General features: G+C 40.3%; 1 protein-coding gene across 4 annotated transcripts in view; it reads right to left on the minus strand.

Moving 5' to 3' along the window:
- csnk2a2b (casein kinase 2, alpha prime polypeptide b) overlaps positions 1-17,432 on the minus strand; it is a 65,033-nt gene that overhangs the window by 37,208 nt on the left and 10,393 nt on the right. For 3 of the 4 annotated variants that reach the window (XR_007249134.2, XM_048546833.1, XM_048546832.1), the window contains exon 2: positions 6,103-6,214. The exons of the other annotated variant lie outside the window; for it this stretch is intronic. Coding sequence is in view for 2 of the 3 variants with exons in the window: in XM_048546833.1 (XP_048402790.1) it covers positions 6,103-6,214 (112 nt within the window). In the remaining variant the exon portion in view is untranslated. The remainder of the gene's footprint in view (positions 1-6,102; positions 6,215-17,432) is intronic. 4 annotated transcript variants of the gene reach the window in all.

Raw genomic sequence — 17,432 nt, forward strand, 5'->3', positions numbered from 1 at the left:
TGGACACGAACAAGCAAAGCAAGCTACAAAAGTGGGAAGAGTTTCATCCTTATTGCACTGCCAGCGTTCAGTCAACAGTGCCATACTGAAGTGCTCTGCCCTTATGGGCTCAACTGTTCAGTTTTGAGATCGAGGGGGGCAGGCTTGTTAACTGGGAGCAAGTCATCTCAAAAAGACAGGAGGAGAAATAGGCCATTCAGCCAATCAAATCTGTTCCATTCTTAAACGGAATAACGGCAGCTTAAATAATCCTCCTGGCTGAAACCCTGCAACCTCCACCCCAGAGCTCATGATGTGGTCTTCTCCTCGTCAGTGAGACCAAATGTAAACTAGGTGACCATTTTGCCAGCATCTTCACTTGACCTGTAGCGGGCAGTCTAACCTCCCAGTCACCATCCATTTAACTCCCTGCCCCACTCCCCTTCCGACAAGGCCGTCCTCAGCCTCCTCCAGGGTCGCAGCAACTCGGAACGTAAATTTGAAGAACACCACCTTATCTTCCGCCTGGGTAATCTACAGCCCGGAGGACTCAACACAGTTCTCTAATTCCAAATAACCTGTCCACCCATCCCCCTGGTTCCCTTTCCAGCCCCACCTCCTCCCTTCCATTCCACCTTCTGGCCCTCTTTCAGCCACCAACCGGATTCATCCCTCTCATTGACCAACCAGGTCACATCTATTACCAATGTCTACCTATCACCACCATTCTGCTACCACCCCTGCTCCACACACTGTCTGCAGCTGCCCCACCCCCACATTAGACCCTTGAAGAAAGGAAATACTCTAAATGTCGACTACTCTTTTCCTCCAGATGCTGCTGGGCTCGCTGTGTTCTTCCAGCCTCCTATTTGTTTACTGTTGATTGGTTAGGCCATCATTGGTGTCATGGTGAAGCAGAGAAACGTCTTAAATTGTAAACCCTTTACTCCAAGATTATGCTCTTCGGTCCTCCACCTTCCCACAAGGGAAACAGTCGCTTGGCTTCCAACCTCCTACCAGCTGGTTATTTGACATGAAACAAATGTAGCTTCACACCCTTGCTGGTTTAGGCGGTAATTAACAAGACCTCCTTACAAACAGGAGGGTTAGCAACAAAACTTACCATAAATAGTTAAAGTCTACTACCAACATTTCCCTCCTTACAGCACCAAAACACTTCATACAATATCAATATAATACAAGCAATAGCGAACCTGGCTACAGACGTGTGGTCACACACCTGGCCTCCAGGTAAATACTTCCAGGGAGCTATCATTTCAAGTCTCAATTGTTTCCTCAGCAACTGTGCAACAATCCGTCTGTGTTCAGAGAGATGAAAGGATACCGGATGTGTGCTTTTCAGGAGGAAAGTCAGCAAGCACTCCTACCTGCTAAAATTGTAAAGGTTTGGAACTTTCTTCCATGGATGACAGATTATTGCTCAGTCTTTTAAGTCAAAAATTGATTAGTTTGTTAACCAAAGCTAGTAAGAATATAGTGCAAAGGTGAGTACAGTACAAGGAATTAGGGCTAAGATAATCCATGATTTCTCTGAATGGCTGTCTAACCTTGTTCCCAAATTTCTTATGCCAGCCACCTCGTTGCTCTGGAAACTCAGTCCAATATTCAGGATAGGGCCCCTTACCATCAATTGTATAACCTGCCTTTTGCAGAGCTGGCAAACAAATAATTAATCAAGAAATTAATTTGCCTTCTAGGTCAGCATTCACAGTATTATTTTTCTTGCACTAACCTCCTTTTGCACAATATGTTGGTTTAGTCCACAGCCTGGTGCAGAATATATCAGCTATACATTTCCCCTACAACAAAACAGAAAGCACTAAAACATTAAACATTTCCACTTAATAAGCCTCCAAACTGCGAGTAACCTTTCTGTTTTTTGTAGTTAAGTGACTTAATCTATTTCAGTATTATATATGCCAAGTAATAATGGAATATATTACACTCGCTTCCACTTAACCTTTCAACCATGGATAGCAAATGCAGGATCATTCATAAAAAGGAAGGGAAGAAATATAAATACTTGAGTATTTTACTCTGAACAACACAGATTTCACACACAAACAATGTGATTTTACTCAAAAGGTAGAGGTGGGTTTGCACCAATAATCTGTTCAGTCCCCTTAAGGCCATTATTTCCAGACAAGTATTTGATTAATGTCAGTGAACGTTGAGGTCAATTAAAGGCAAGTTACTGTTATAAAGTCATACAGCATGGAAAACAGACCCTTCAGTCCAAGATAATAAAATGTGAGGCTGGATGAACACAGCAGGCCAAGCAGCATCTCAGGAGCACAAAAGCTGACGTTTCGGGCCTAGACCCTTCATCAGAGGACCCTTCAGTCCAACTCATTCACGCCCACCAAGTTTCCGAAACTAGTTCTACTTGCCTGCATTTGCCCATATCCCTCTAAACCTTTCTTCAAACTTGTTCAAACGTCTTTTAAATGTTTTAATAGTACCTGCATCTGTTAGACGTTTCTCTAGATTAGCAGTTGCACAGTACCTCACCTTATTATCGCAATAACTGGGATAACAGCTGGGCTTCTATGCCCTTGTTAAAAGTTATATTCAGTTGTGAATCATTGGTGTATTATACAAAGTGTGATGGTGGGATTATATTGTCTGAAGTATGATAAATGCTCCCAAAGCTTTCATAGAAACACATGGTTGACATTCTACCAGCTTTGACAAAACATGTACGCAGTGTTAAAAACAGCACACACTAACAACGCATAGCTGTAGAAGAGGCTTGTAACTGGGTTCCATTTAGCTACACTACACTTATTGCAGATAGTTACTTGGAACAATTGGATTGAGCATCAACTTTGCTCATTTTACACAAGATGCAAGTTTTCCCTGCAGGCATTGCTGAGTACACAAAAAACGTAAATTTGATTAACTGAAAATACAAATGATTCCAAATGCCACATTTTCATCTATATTTTTAAGAGATTTCACGAATGGATTTAGTTGAAAAAATCCTTCAAATACTGTAAAAAAATCCTTCATCTTTTCACGTTCATCTACACTTGACATTTTAGTGGCGTTACAGACATCTCCTATAGAGCTGGCTCAATTAAATCACGTATTTCTAAAATCTAAAAGATCACACTGAGTTCATTGCACAGATGAAAAGCCAGAAAATGCCAAGGAAATAAAAATGAAAAGGAGAAACCAGCAACGCAGGTTTCAGTTCATAACATTTTAACTAATCAAAAATAAGCAGCTTTACCCTTTTCCTGTGATCTTTCGTTTAATTGTTAGCCTAATCATTAGAATTGTCAAATGGTTCAGTGGTTTGCCAATTTACAGGGCTACCCATGGAGATTGCAATTAAACTGCTACACTATGTGCAGTGTAACCCAGTGGCACTTCACGTTTGTCCTGTACTCCAGAACTATATTTTTAAGTCTTTTCTCCTGAAGAAGTCAACTATTCACCATGGGGCATCTCCATAGGTGGCTAACACTCTTCAGTATCCAACTGGCATTAGTCACATGATTCTTTACAGCAATAGTCAACAGGCTGAACACCACGTACTGAGAAAAACATTACTGTTGTCATCACCAGTAATATACTTTATTTCGTTGTACACAATGCAAACCATGGTAATTTATGCCCTCTAACCCAGCAGACTGAGCACCAAACAAACCGAATGAAAGCAACTAACAATATTCAAAAAGGAATTAACCTCCAGAATTTTTTTTAAAGAAACACCTGCCGCCTTCATACTTTTCAGCAATAACACTAAGTTGGGTCTTATTCTGGGTTTATAGTCAACCAACAAATGAGGGTGGCAAATTAAATTCTTGATTTAAGAAATCTACAACATCAACCATTATCAAATGATTACAGCATAATTAAAATCACCCAACAAAATGCCTCTGCCAAATCTTCAAAATTCAACATGATACTTTTTCAGATTTCCACAAGTTAGCATGGTTTTGTACATGGGAAGTCGTGTCTCACTACACTCGATACAGATTTTTGAAGAGGTGACAAAAAAGATTGAAGACGACAGAGTGGTAGACGGTTGTCTATGTGGACTTCAAGTAAAGCGTTCGTTAAGGTTCCGTACGGTAGACCTATTAAGAAGGTTAGATCGCATGGGATCCACGGGGAGCTCATCAACTGGATACAAAACTTGCTTGAAGTTAAGAGGCAGAGGGTGATGGTGGAGGATTGTTTTTTTGCACCAGAGGCTTGTGATCAGGGTGAGCCACAAGGATCAATGCTAAGTCCATGCTTTTCATCTTTTATATAAATGATTTGGATGTTAATATAGGAGGTATGGTTAATAAGTTAGCAGATGACACCAAAGTAGGTGGTGCAGTGGACGGTGAATACAAAAGGACCTTGCTCATGGACCAATGGACAAGGAGGGAAGATGGAGTTTAATTTAGATAAATGAGGTGCTGCATTTTGGTAAGGCAAATCAGGGCACGACTTATACACTTAACGGTAGGGCTCTGGGTGTCGTTGCCGACAAAGACACTGAGGAGTGCAGGTGCATAATTCCTTGAAAGTGAAGTTGCTGGTAGGCAGGGTGGTGAAGGTGGCACTTGGTACACTTGCCTTCATAACACTAAGGATAGGGCATGCTGTCATATTGCAGTTGTACAGGACATTGATGAGGCCACTTTTGGAATATGGTGTACAATGCTGGTCACTCTTCTACTGGAATGATGTTGTTAAATTTTGAGAGGGTGCAGAAAATATTTACAAGGATATTGCTATGAGTGGAGAGTTTGAGTAAAAGGGAGGGCATGAATAGGCTGGGTATTATCTCCCTGGAGCATCAAAGACTGACGAGTGACCTTATGGAAGTTTATAAAATCATGACGGGCATGATAGGGTGAATAGTCAAGGTTTTTTTTAAAACCCTAAAGTGGGAGAAGTCCAAAACTAGAAGGCATAGGTTTAGCTGAGAGGGCTAACTTTTCCAGAGGGCAGTGCATGTATGGTACGGAGCTGTCACAGGAAGTGGTGGAGGCTGGTACAGCTACAACGTTTAAAAGGCATCTGGATGGATACATGAATAGGAAGGGTTGAGGGATATGGGTCAAATGCTGGGAAAAGAGACTAGATCAGATTGGGACATCTGGTCAGGGAGAAGGAGTTAGACTGAAGGGTCTGTTTTCGTGTTGAGAGACTCTCGGGCTATAGTGTTTGGTTTTTCGGATTAATTTAAAAGCACTATCTCCTAAACCAAGAAGATTCTGCCCTGAGCTCTCACTGGATGTGAACTGAGTTAAGATTGACCAAGTTTATTTCAAATTAAAAACATTATAACCAGATGATTGTTAATCTATTATTCGGGTTTAGATTGGGACCTAGACCTCCCATTTAAAAAACATATATTCAGCACCAAGTCACTGAAGGTGGGGTATAGATCTACATAGACCATAGAAGCCCGACAGTGTGAAAGTAGGCCATTTGGCCTATCAATCCATACCAACCATCTAAGCAGCATCCCACCCAGACCCAGCTTCTCTATCTTATCCCTGTAACAATGCATTTCGTAACCTGCACATCTCTGAACACTATGGCCAATTAAGCATGGCCAATCCATCTAACTTGCACATCTTTAGTCTGCGGGAAGAAACCAGAGCACCGAGAAGAAACCCATGTAGGCAGGGAGAGAATGTGCAAACTCCACACAGACAGTCATGTTTAAGGGTAGTAAAGTGGTCAGATGAGAGAAGAGAATTACAAAACAAGAGACTGAGGCGCAAATAGCAATTTGAACAGTAAAAGAACACTCAGGTCAGCGTTCAGAAATTAGCATAACTCAAACAGTATTGGTTATACAAGGAGGATGGAAAGGACAGTCTGGAGGTTTCAGAAAACAAAAAAAAACAAGTTGGGCTACAAGAAATTTTGAGGGTGCATGTTTAAATTTAACATACATGGGAACATAGCTAGTAGAGGTCATTGTGGGTGAGGGGCAAGTAAAACTCCATGAGCAAAAATTGAGGGAACACCAGATGGAAAATGATCCTGAAAAATTCACACTGTGCATATTGACTATAATGCATTACTGAGCCTACATACAGAGGACAGACCATGAGAAGCTGAACAGAAAAAACTGATACTCACTTTCAGTATTTTGACTACTGTTTTTTCATTGTTTGTAATGTTAATAGCCTCGAATACTTCACTGTACTTCCCACGGCCAAGTTTTCGCACCAACTGGTAATCATCCTGGTTACTGTGGCAAAGCAAAAAGGTAAACAGATTTTATTCTTCCAATCCTGTGCATTTGTCAGTTCCTATTCATGACTGATGAGTCAAAACTAATGACTCAGTACTCAGCAACTACTAGCATGTGTTTTTTTTTGTAATTAAACTGCAACCTGTCTCCTTGCCCTAAGCATTCCACACACTACATCATTGGCACTGTTTCTATTGCACCAAGGAATTCAACAGTTGTTTCACAGCCTACTCCAACGGTTAAAGAACTATTTCAAATCAATCTTCTTCCTGCACCACATAGAATACCTCAAGAAGTGGCAGCGAGATAGATAAATCCTGCATTTCCTGAAAACCAAAGAGAGAATTTGAGCAAACATGGAATACTGAGATCCAAAGCATGTGATTTTTACACACATGATGCTGCTTGTTTATCTATACATGAAACTGTAGCACAGAAACAGGCCAATGGATGCAACCAATCCACATCAATACTTATCCACCACATACAAAACATTCTTGTCACATTTACCTGCTTCGCACAGCTCACCCTTTCTTCCACTTTCTTCTATCCACCTATCCAATCTATTTTCAAGTGACAAGAGAATTCTTACCTCAAACCACAGGTCTTACTTATGGAAAGACTGTGATATTTGCTGTCATAATCTAAACTGAGCAATCTGTCCTGCCCTTTTTTGTTAAAAAAATATATACACGTAAATTTGTAAACTACTGGAACTGTTGCTCCATCCTTCATCGTCTGAGCAGTGTCCAATAAAATACTGTATTCTTTTGGGGAGGGGTCATGGAGGAAAAGCAAGACAGTAAGCTTATATAATTTCATTCTCCACCCTGGAAAAACTTATTCCCTCTTTACACAAAAAGTTTATCTGGAGTTAATGCTTGCACACTCAAAGATACCTAATGCAATTATGTGAGGATCCAGTGTCAGAAATGTGAAGTCCACTACTTTCTGTAGCGTCAATAGACCAAAATGCCCATGCACCAAGAATGCAGTAATTATGGATGTTGGAGGACGTTCACTAAAACTCAAAACTAGAGCAATTTCCAACTCCCCACACTTAAAAGTGCATCCAGTTTAAAACTGGACCAAATCCTTTTTCTGCTTTTGCCCTGGTTTCTTTTTGCTGAGCCAAGAACATGTCAAATTTCTTCGGTACACATCACGACAACTTGATTCCTGCCTTTATGTAGCCACAAAGTTCTGAACATTTAATGCATTCAGATGACACGGTGAAGCACCAAAATTGTCTACGATGCAACGATTACACATTTGAGCTTTCCTTGCAAGCAATTCTTGATCTGCACTTAAGGTTCACAATATTTCACTTCTATATGGCAAGTGACAAGTGCAAAATTCAGGAATTACACTAGTTGACTCACATAAATTTCTTCCTGGCAGAGCAATGCAACTCACACAGCGTATTGTTCACCAGTTAAGTGGAAAATTAAGGTATTAGAGTAAACCTGCCCAGAGATTCTTGAAAAAAAAAATCAAGTGATGAAATTCAGATGCAGTAAGCTTCAGGAAGCAAACTGCAGTTCTGTTTTGACATTTTACATAGTAAAGATGGGCAATGTTTAGCAAACTTTGGCTTATACATAGAGGTAATGCACTAAACTCATAGCTTTCTATTGAAGCTTCTCTAACAGAATGAATGAACACCACCTAACATCCTGGACAATTTTAAATGAAGCCACTAAGTACAGAACTGGAATGGGATATTGGCCCCTTGAGACTGTTGCGCCTTTCATGTGGACTTTGACTGCTTCACCTAACTATATACCAGCCTTTGCCCTAGGTCCTTCAATGCTTCTGATCACACAAGTGTTCAACACAATTTTTTTTAAAAATTACAACTGATATGGCATAAATCCACTTACAGACAATTTCATAGTTATTATCCTTAGCATATATGTGTTTCTTAATTACAATTCAGAAACATGGGGCTCTATTTTTAGACTATGTTCCCTAATCAACAGAAGTAGTTCCACATTAATCACCTCATCTGGCCCAGCAGTTTATAAACCAGAGTTGAATCAACCAAGCCTTCAAATTCTAGGGTCTACATCCCTTAATATTTCCATGATTAGTAATTTTGAGTGTCAAGTATACTTCTGGAAAATTTATCCCGGACTCCCGCCAAGGCCAAAACATCCTTAAGGTGCACAGAATAACTGTAGCACTCAATGTGATGCAACCATATTATGTAGCTAAAACATGACTTCCTATCCACCAGACAGAAAGGCCTTTAAATTTGTCTGGATTAGTTGCTGTTCCTGTTCATGATATTTTGATGACCCATGACCTTGGTACCACAATTTTTTTGGACTGGCACTGTTTTCAGCTATTTCACCATTATAAAAGTACCTTGATTTATTTTGGGTTCAAAGTGGATTATTTCACATCTGCCAAGACTGAAATCCATTTGGAGCAGTTTTGCCCACTTAAACCATGATTGACAATGGAAAATTTAATAACTCACTAGAATGGGTTGCAATGTTCAGAGAGACCAGCATATCAGTTCAAAGGTCAAGACCGATCCAGAAGAGCCAAGTGGATATCCATCTCTGCTTTTTGAGGTCCCCAAAGTCAGGGATGTTAGTTTTAAACCAATTTGATTCACTCCACTTTTAAAAACATAAAAAACAGCTGAAGGTACGGAATACTGCAAAAGCAACTGATACTAACAAAATGCTGGCAATAGCCATGAAAGCTTGTGCACCAGAAACAAAATACATATCTAGCCAAGCTACTTCACAACAGTTCTACTCTCGCATCGACCTAACTATATGAAGAATTGCCCAGCTTTGACGCGGACAGAAAGCTGAACAAATCCAACCCGGACAATTTTCTGAGATAACGGTGTGAAACTGGATGAACACAGCAGGCCAAGCAGCATCAGAGGAGCAGGAAAGTTGACATTTTGGGTCGAGGCCCTCCTTCAGAAAATTCTTGACCCAAAACGTCAACTTTCCTGCTTGGCCTGCTGTGTTCATCCAGCTTTAACCATGTTATCTCAGATTCTCCAGCATCGGCAGTTCCTACTATCTCAGGACAATTTTCTCATCCGTCTTCTGAACTGTCTTCTTTCCCATCAATTAAGATTCGATCCTTCCATCTCCACCCTGCAGCCATGTCTATCCCATTTCCTACACTTGCTCCTTTGCTCTTATTCTGTAGCAATTGTTTCCCGCTACAGCACCCTAGCCCACTCCATCATGCCTAAGTCCATTCCTCCACATCACCACATTCCCACGCAATCGCAGAATATGTAATAGCTGTCCTTCCCTTCTCTGTCCTTGCTGTTAACTGCCTCAAACTTTCCACTCCTACACAAAGTAGAAATGTACTTGTACTACTTTTAACCTGGTCCACTATCAATTCTGCTTTCTCTACATTGGGCAAGTGGAAATGCAGTTTGAGTGACTGCTTTGCATAACACCTCTTCAAAGCAGCAAGCATGACCCCCAACTGTCATTTGCCATTTCAGTACACCAATATACATTCATGCTCATATTTCAGTCCTAAGTCTGCTGCAGCATTCCAGCGAAATCAATTCAAGCTGGAGGAATGACATCTCATTTCTTGTTTAGGCACTTTACAGCCTTCTGGATTCAACATTAAATTGTACAACTTCAGCCCATGAATTCTTTTGAACTCTTCCCTCTTCTCCTTCCACCCCAGCACCTTATTTTTGTTTTCTGAACTTTGCCTGAGGACCTATTCGAGATCAATGTTGAGTCTTCTCTACAAATATCATTCCTTTCCTCTTTTGATCCACAACACCTTCGATCTCTAATCTCGCCTAACCTTTCCCTGACATGCCCCCATGATCCCCTTGTACTTCTCACCCGATCGAAGCTTTATTCTAGGAAGAACCACCTACTCTTCAAAATTATACCATTCATCTGCAGAAAGAGCCTTGATTTAACATCTCAATATATCTGTGACACCTCTAACAGTACACCACTTTGTTACTGTTGCAAAGACATGAACACAACTGTACAATTCATAATGCTATAACTGAGCAACTACCCAAACCCAACAATATATATTTTTCATAGTAAGTCATTTTTAAACTAGCTTATTCAGTAATAAACAGTGAATGAGTGGCTACAATGCTTTTTGATTCACTGATTAGTAACAATTATAACTTCCACGAGTGCTGCATGCCATTTTGGAGCCTCCTCACTGGTCAGGATATTCACAAACAACTTTCCAGCAGCTTCATTTACAAATAGCAACCATTCTTCACATCACTTGAAAGTGATCTCATTACCATTAGTAACCAAGACTGTCAACATTTCTGTTTTGATAGACCAAGCCATGGACCGAAATTCAAAGAGAAGCCTCGAACAGACTGGAATTCCAGGTTCCAGTTTATAATACAAGGTTCAAATCCTGTTTGAAAAATAAATGTGGTTACAGAACATTTTGTTGTTAATGACCAGTCAGCAAATTCAACTCAAAAAAAAACTCCAAGAGCTGTCAACAGCTATAATGTCGACAAGTTATACCACTCTTCTGTCACAAAACCTTCAGTTAACCCTTAAGCTCCCTGCTATTTTTAAGAACTTGCTAAATTTGCTAAAGTAAACCAAAATTAAAACTCGTCTTAGTTTTGAGCTGGTCCACAACACCAAAACTATCCTTTTAACAAAATAATCATTAATTCAACTATGTTGTAAATTCATCTTAGAAATTTAAACACAATGACATTTCATATTTTAAACTTTGGACTGAGGAGGAAGAGAGTCACTCTTTCCCTCTTATTTTGCTTTACATGGTTTAAAGCTAATTCATTCTTCTAGTTATTTATTCATTTGCTTCTTTCTTAGTGAAGAAATTTAATTTCTTTGCAGATAGTTATTTCTATTTCAAATTTCAAAGATTTTAAATGCCTTTGTGCTTGCTGCATAACAACACTTACACCCCCAGCAACTGACAGGACAAAGATTTGAGCTGTAGGAAAAAAGTTGAACTAACGGCTCATAATTCCCATTCCAGCAACACTGAGCTAATTGCACCATGTACAAACACTCCAAAATCCAAAATTCAGTTCATTCGAAACTTGTCATGATTATGAATTGATCAATTAAAGTCAGTCTCCAGTCTTCTGTTTCAGACAAATGCAGTGACTAATAACCCTGTGACCTACGTAGAAGACGACCTGGCAAATGTATTGCTCAAAAAGAATACAAAGGAGAAAGCAACCACAGAAAGGAATATCACCCACTGGACAGATTGACAAGCCTGAGCAAGAGGGTATGTAGTGTATAGTACAGGATGATAGTGTAACCTAGCCACCGTCAGACCTGAAAGCAACGCTGTGGCTGTGCACTTATGTACTCAGTGAAAAATGAAATAGGTAGAGCCTTGTAACAAACAGTTGTTTACTGCACAATTCATCCTATTTTTTTCCTTTAAACCCTGTGTTCTTGAAGTGACTCAATGTTGAAAAGCATTGTTTTGTCTAGCACTAATGGCATACACATTGGAGAATTCAAACAGCAGTAGGAGCATCACAATTACAGCCATATTCTACAACTAGGAGCCAGAGACTTCTTTTTGATTGCTATTCAGTGTGCTGTGCTCTATGTGGGTTGAATGTGGAGCACATTGTCCTATGCTTCAAATGTCCATAAATACACCCAGTCCAGGCTCAGGCAATACAGACTCCTTCAGGGTAGTATTTTCCATGGGCTGACACCCAACAACGTCGCATCAGGGAGAACTTCCACGAAATGACAAAATTTTAGGGTAACAAAAGGCTCTTGGTTGTGTACAGACTGCAAGAAGAACTGTAACAATACTAGCTATTCTTTCACTTCTGGCGTGTTTAGAATGCCTATACTTTGTATAGAGAAAAACTTAACTGCTGCTTAGAAAATGGGAGTTGGTGGTGGCGGGGGGGGGGGGGGGGGTGCAAAATGCCTGAAACAAACTATGAATATTTCAGTCACAGGCTCAATGCCTGAAAGCAGTTCTGCTCCATTAAACCCTTGAAGGCTCACCTCCAAGTCCCTGAAACACACAATAGACATCAAGGCACATATACGCCTTGTAGAGTTTAGCACTGGTTCTGCCTAACAGGCAGTCTATTGACAGCAGCACCCATAGAAGGATTTGGAGAACACAGGCAGCAGTATCTAAGAGTCATCCATAACAAACTAACCACATTGAGGAAAGTCAAGCATAACATCACAGGACAACAGAAAGTAGGTTGACTGCTTGGTATTTTTTTTCACATTCACCTTTTAAAACTTGGGTAAGACCCATCCCCCTATAACACTACGGACAATTTAGCATGATCAATCCACCTAGCCAGCACACCTTTGGATTGTGGGAGGAAGCCGGAGCACCCGGAGGAAACCCACGCAGACACGGGGAGAATGTGCAAACTCCACATAGACTCTCGCCCAAGGCTGGAATTGAACCCGAGTCTCTGGTGCTGAGAGGCTGCAGTGCTAACCACTGAGCCACCGTGCTGCCCTTAAAGTAGAACATTTAACAAATACGAAAACAAGCAGAATATCAGGACTACAAACAAGCATTAAAATATTATTAATTAAATGCTTTAAGGGAGGAGACTCAACCTGTATTCTCTCATGTTTTGAAGAATAAGGTGCAATCTAACTGAAGCACAAAATTCTTCCAAGACTCGATAGATTACATGCAGGAAGCACAGTTTCACTGACTGAGGTGTCTAAAATGAGGGGACAGTCTTAGGGTAAGAGGTAGGCCATTTAGCACTGAGATGAGAGGCATTGTTTTCAAAAAGTGCTAAATCATTGTAATTCTCTGACTGAGTTGGCTACAGAAGCTCTGTCACTGAGTACGTTATAGTTTTGCAACCTCAAACCTCCCATATTGGTTTATGGGAAAGTGCAATTTACTGCACCTTTGACCCTTTGGTTTAAAAAAATTGCTACCTTGATCTGTGGTCTAATGCTGACCCAGGATGAAGTCCTAAGGTTTACTTATCATTTTTATTGTATCACTTTGCTAAAGATGATAGGATGCTGCTTTTATACAATATCCTGAAGGTAGTAAAACATTGGTGAGGTATCTCAAGGAGAATCAAATAAAAATACACCAAGCTAAAGCAAGACAGATTCAGGTAACTGCCTAATGGTTTTAACAAAAAAGTTGTCTTTAGGTTCTAAGAGGAGAGGCGAGTGGTTTATGTAGCGTAGTCAGGATCTTGGGGTTTAGATGTCTTCGGGTTATTAGAGCATGGTATACACAAGGTCAAAGCTGAAGGTCGGCACTGTCCTGAGGTTGCAGGGCTGGAGCAAATTCAAAAAATGATGGGGTGTCAGGCCATGAAAGGTTTTGAATAAGAGAATAAAAATTTTATAAATCAAACTATCAGTAGATCAGGTGTCAAAGTTAGTTATGAGCATAGGGAGACAGGTAAAAATTTAGAATCAAGGAAGCAGAATTTTGCATAAGCTTAAGTTTAGAGGGTGCAAGCTGGTCAGTCAGAATAAAATAAAATTCAGCTAAGAATTCCAGTTAACAGATTCGCCTGAAGAACAAATATGGTGGTACTAACGGAAAAGGAGCGCAAATACACATTACCATAGGGGGAAGGTAGAAAAGCTAGCCTGGCCCACACCTTTCCCAGCTAGCCCAGAGGCAGGGGAATCTAGTGATTGAATATAACAGATATTTCAGATGCATTTTGCGAAGTGTGGGATATCCGAGGCCACCATATTGCCAAAAGTGGCAAAATGTGCCAAATTCTATAAAAACAATATTGAGAATGCTGCCATTTCATTTTGGCCTGAACTCTTTATTATACTGCTTATAAATTTTAAAAATGCTTTGCAACAATAACAGCTTTCTTTTAGGCTAACAGATAGTATTTTTCAGAAACTCAGGAAAATGTGCGAAGATTTGCAGCAACTCTTTACACTTTAAAGTCTAAGAACCACTACTTCCACATTGACTAGATTGTATCTCTCCCACGGGCTCTCTGTATTAACCACGGCAATAAGGCCTAATCTACAGACAGGCAATCTATCTTAAAGTATCGAATGCTTTTCTTGATACTTTGAAATCATTCTTGTAGTGAAATACAGCAAACATCACAACTGCAGGAGACTGTATCTCACACTACTGGTACAGCTGCTCAGCACTCTTCTGTATAGTTGTACATTTGGACAAACGCTAGAGGTTATGCTATACTAATTTTAGAAACTCTCTCAAGGGAGTTTTCTGTTATTCATCAGGGTGTCTTCAGACTCCATTGCAAACTATGAATCTACAAAGTTTCAGTCAAGTCTGTTTTGCATATCAAGAGCTACAAAACTCTGATGAAAGGCAAGTGGCTTGAAGAATCAACTTGCTTTCTCTCCATCAATGTCTGACAGGGATCAATTTTTTGCTTTATATATAAAAAAAATCAGGTGCTTAGATTTTCTTGAGACCTCCATTCTAGTACCTATTCTTAGATGATACAATTGTGAAGTAACATGACCTTTGGTTTGCATGTTGGATTGCTTTAGTTCTTTTCCTTTCTTGGGATGCAGGCATCGCTGGCTAGGCTTGCACTTGTTCTGCCCAACTATCTTCAAGAAGGTGACATGGTACACTATCAGTGCCGTTTGCAGGGGAAAGAAAGGAATGGCGTCATACAGCAAGTGTTTTATTTTCTGGCACCTACAGACCAGGAGTGTGCCAGTTGATTACATACTCCAGATAATCAAGGGGTCCACATCATTAATGTGTGAACACATAATAAATAACAAGTGCAATACAGGAGATACACACTGTTATACTTTACTTACAGTATAAATCACAAATAATAACGCACCGTTGCCTTAAATAAAACTTACCAGCAGAGAGTCTTCTCATTTGCACCCTCCACTGACTACTCAGACATGATAGATCAGCGTATTGGAGAAAAAATATATTCAAAAAGTTGAATCAATTATTGATATTTCTTGTAGCTATTTGACTGAACAAGTATATTTAGATTGAGGTACATAAATTAAAAACTATAATAACTGAAAAGGATAATACAATAAACTATAATGTTTGCCGGTTGATCGAGAGTGCTGGTTCAAACAAAAGTTGGCTGCAATTCCAAGACAGGATGGTGAGAGTCTGGAGAGAGACTCTCACATGGGGGAGTTTCTTCTCACATCTGTCTTCCATCACACTCCTGACTTGAGCTATGTAGAAGGTGAACAGATTTCAAAGTCAGATTGAGTGTAATTTGCTGCAGAATTGAGCCACTGACCCACTCTTGTAGCCAAAATATTCATATGATTGGTCTGGTTTCATAGTAAGACCCAGAATGTTGATTGTTGGGAATTTCCTGATGGTAATGCCTTAGAATGGCAAGGGGAGCTAGTTACCTTCTTTTATTGGAGATGATCATTGTAAGTTACAGGTGCTGGACAATCATTGATACTCATCAACAGATGCCAAAGCACTATGGGCCTAGCTGGGTACGAACAGGCTGTATTTGGTGGTGAACATTACACAAATCAGTAAACATCCTCCACCTCCTATGGGGGGGAAAGTCATCGATAAAACATTTGACTGAGTTCTGACACTACCTTGAGGAAATCCTGCAAAGCTCTGGTACGGAGATGATAGACCACCAATAACCACAATCACTTCCCTTTATGAGAAACATGATTTCAATGGAGAGACTTCCCCCACCCCAAAATTCAGTCTTCAGTTTTGCTACAGTTCCTTAATGCTACAGTCAGTCAAATGCTGCCTTGATGTCAAAGTCAGCCACACTAATCTCATCTCTTAGATAGTTGTTTTGTCCATGCTTGGGCCAAGTAACACTGACAGAAGCCAAACTGCAAAGTAGTAGGGAGGACATTTTACTGAAAAATTGCCAAACAACAGCACTGTTGATAACACCTTCCACTAATTGGTCAATGGTCAAGAATAATACAATGGCATGATAAATTGGTCAGGTTGTTCTTCGTGGACAGACATAACTGGACATTTTACCACAATGTCCGACAGATGCCAACATTGTAGGTGGTACTGGAACAGGCTGGCAGGGAAAGTGCAGCTAGTTCTGGAACAGAAATCTTAAGTGCTATTGCCCGAATGTAGCAAATGCCCATACCCTTTGTGATATCCAGTGCCTTCAGTCACTTCATACAAAGTGAATCAAATTAGCTGAAGCATGGCTTCTGTGATGCCAGGACTCTCAGGAACAGCCAATATGGATTTTCAACTTAGCAATTACAAATGAACATGTTTGCAAATGCTTCAGCTTTACCCTTTACATTAATGTGCTGGGTGCTCTCAGCATTGAAAATATTTATTGAATGTCCTCCTCCAATTAGTTTTAATTATCCACTACCATTCATAATTGAATGCGGCCAGATTGTACACATTCAATTTGATCCAATCCTCGTGGAGTTCTTAGAAATTTATCGAACATAACTTCCACTGCTTGGCATGTAAGTAGCCCTACGTTTGTAGCTACATCAGAGTAACACCTCATTTTTAAAAGTGTGCACTTTGTGTTGCTCCAGACACACTTTATTGAACCAGGGTTGATCTCTCAGCTTTACGGTAATAGTAGAGTGAGGGACATGCCAGTCACAAAATGTGCATGAATAAAATTCTGCTGCTTACAAGCAGCAAGCTTGATCAGTAATGGTGCTGCTTAGTCATTGCTGACAACAGACATTGAAGTTCCTTAAGCAATTAGTAGTAACCACAATTGTCTGGTTTGGCACCATCAATTTAAAGTTTACTTCCTCTCAATGTTTTCCAGAGTGGAATACACAAGAATACCAACATCCAAGTGTCCACTTGTAGTTTGGGGAACTCAAAATTGTGAATTGTTTCCAACGTAAAAACTGGCTACCAATGATGACCATTGAAGCCTATGCATGACTAGTGGACGTGATTATGGGTCACAGCTTCAACAGGACAACCACTGCCAGAAGGTATCTGCAAATGTGCAGAAGACAGAGCCTGGCGATGTGCAGACTTTTGTTGAAAGCTCAAGCCTAATGCTGCCCTTCCCTCAACAGTTTATTCACGAGTGGGGGAACGTGTGCTACCACTCCCTTAACAGTGACAGAGGACAGTTTACTCAGTAAGAAAAGAGCTTTGTTTGAAACAGGCAGGAAGGGATACATCAGGTTCTTTGGTACAACAGCTTGATTGCATCTGCATTTGTTCTCGGGGGATTCCTTCTACTGGCTTTGGGAGTGTC

Source organism: Stegostoma tigrinum, chromosome 16 (assembly GCF_030684315.1).
Source record: "Stegostoma tigrinum isolate sSteTig4 chromosome 16, sSteTig4.hap1, whole genome shotgun sequence".
Lineage (NCBI taxonomy): Eukaryota > Metazoa > Chordata > Chondrichthyes > Orectolobiformes > Stegostomatidae > Stegostoma > Stegostoma tigrinum.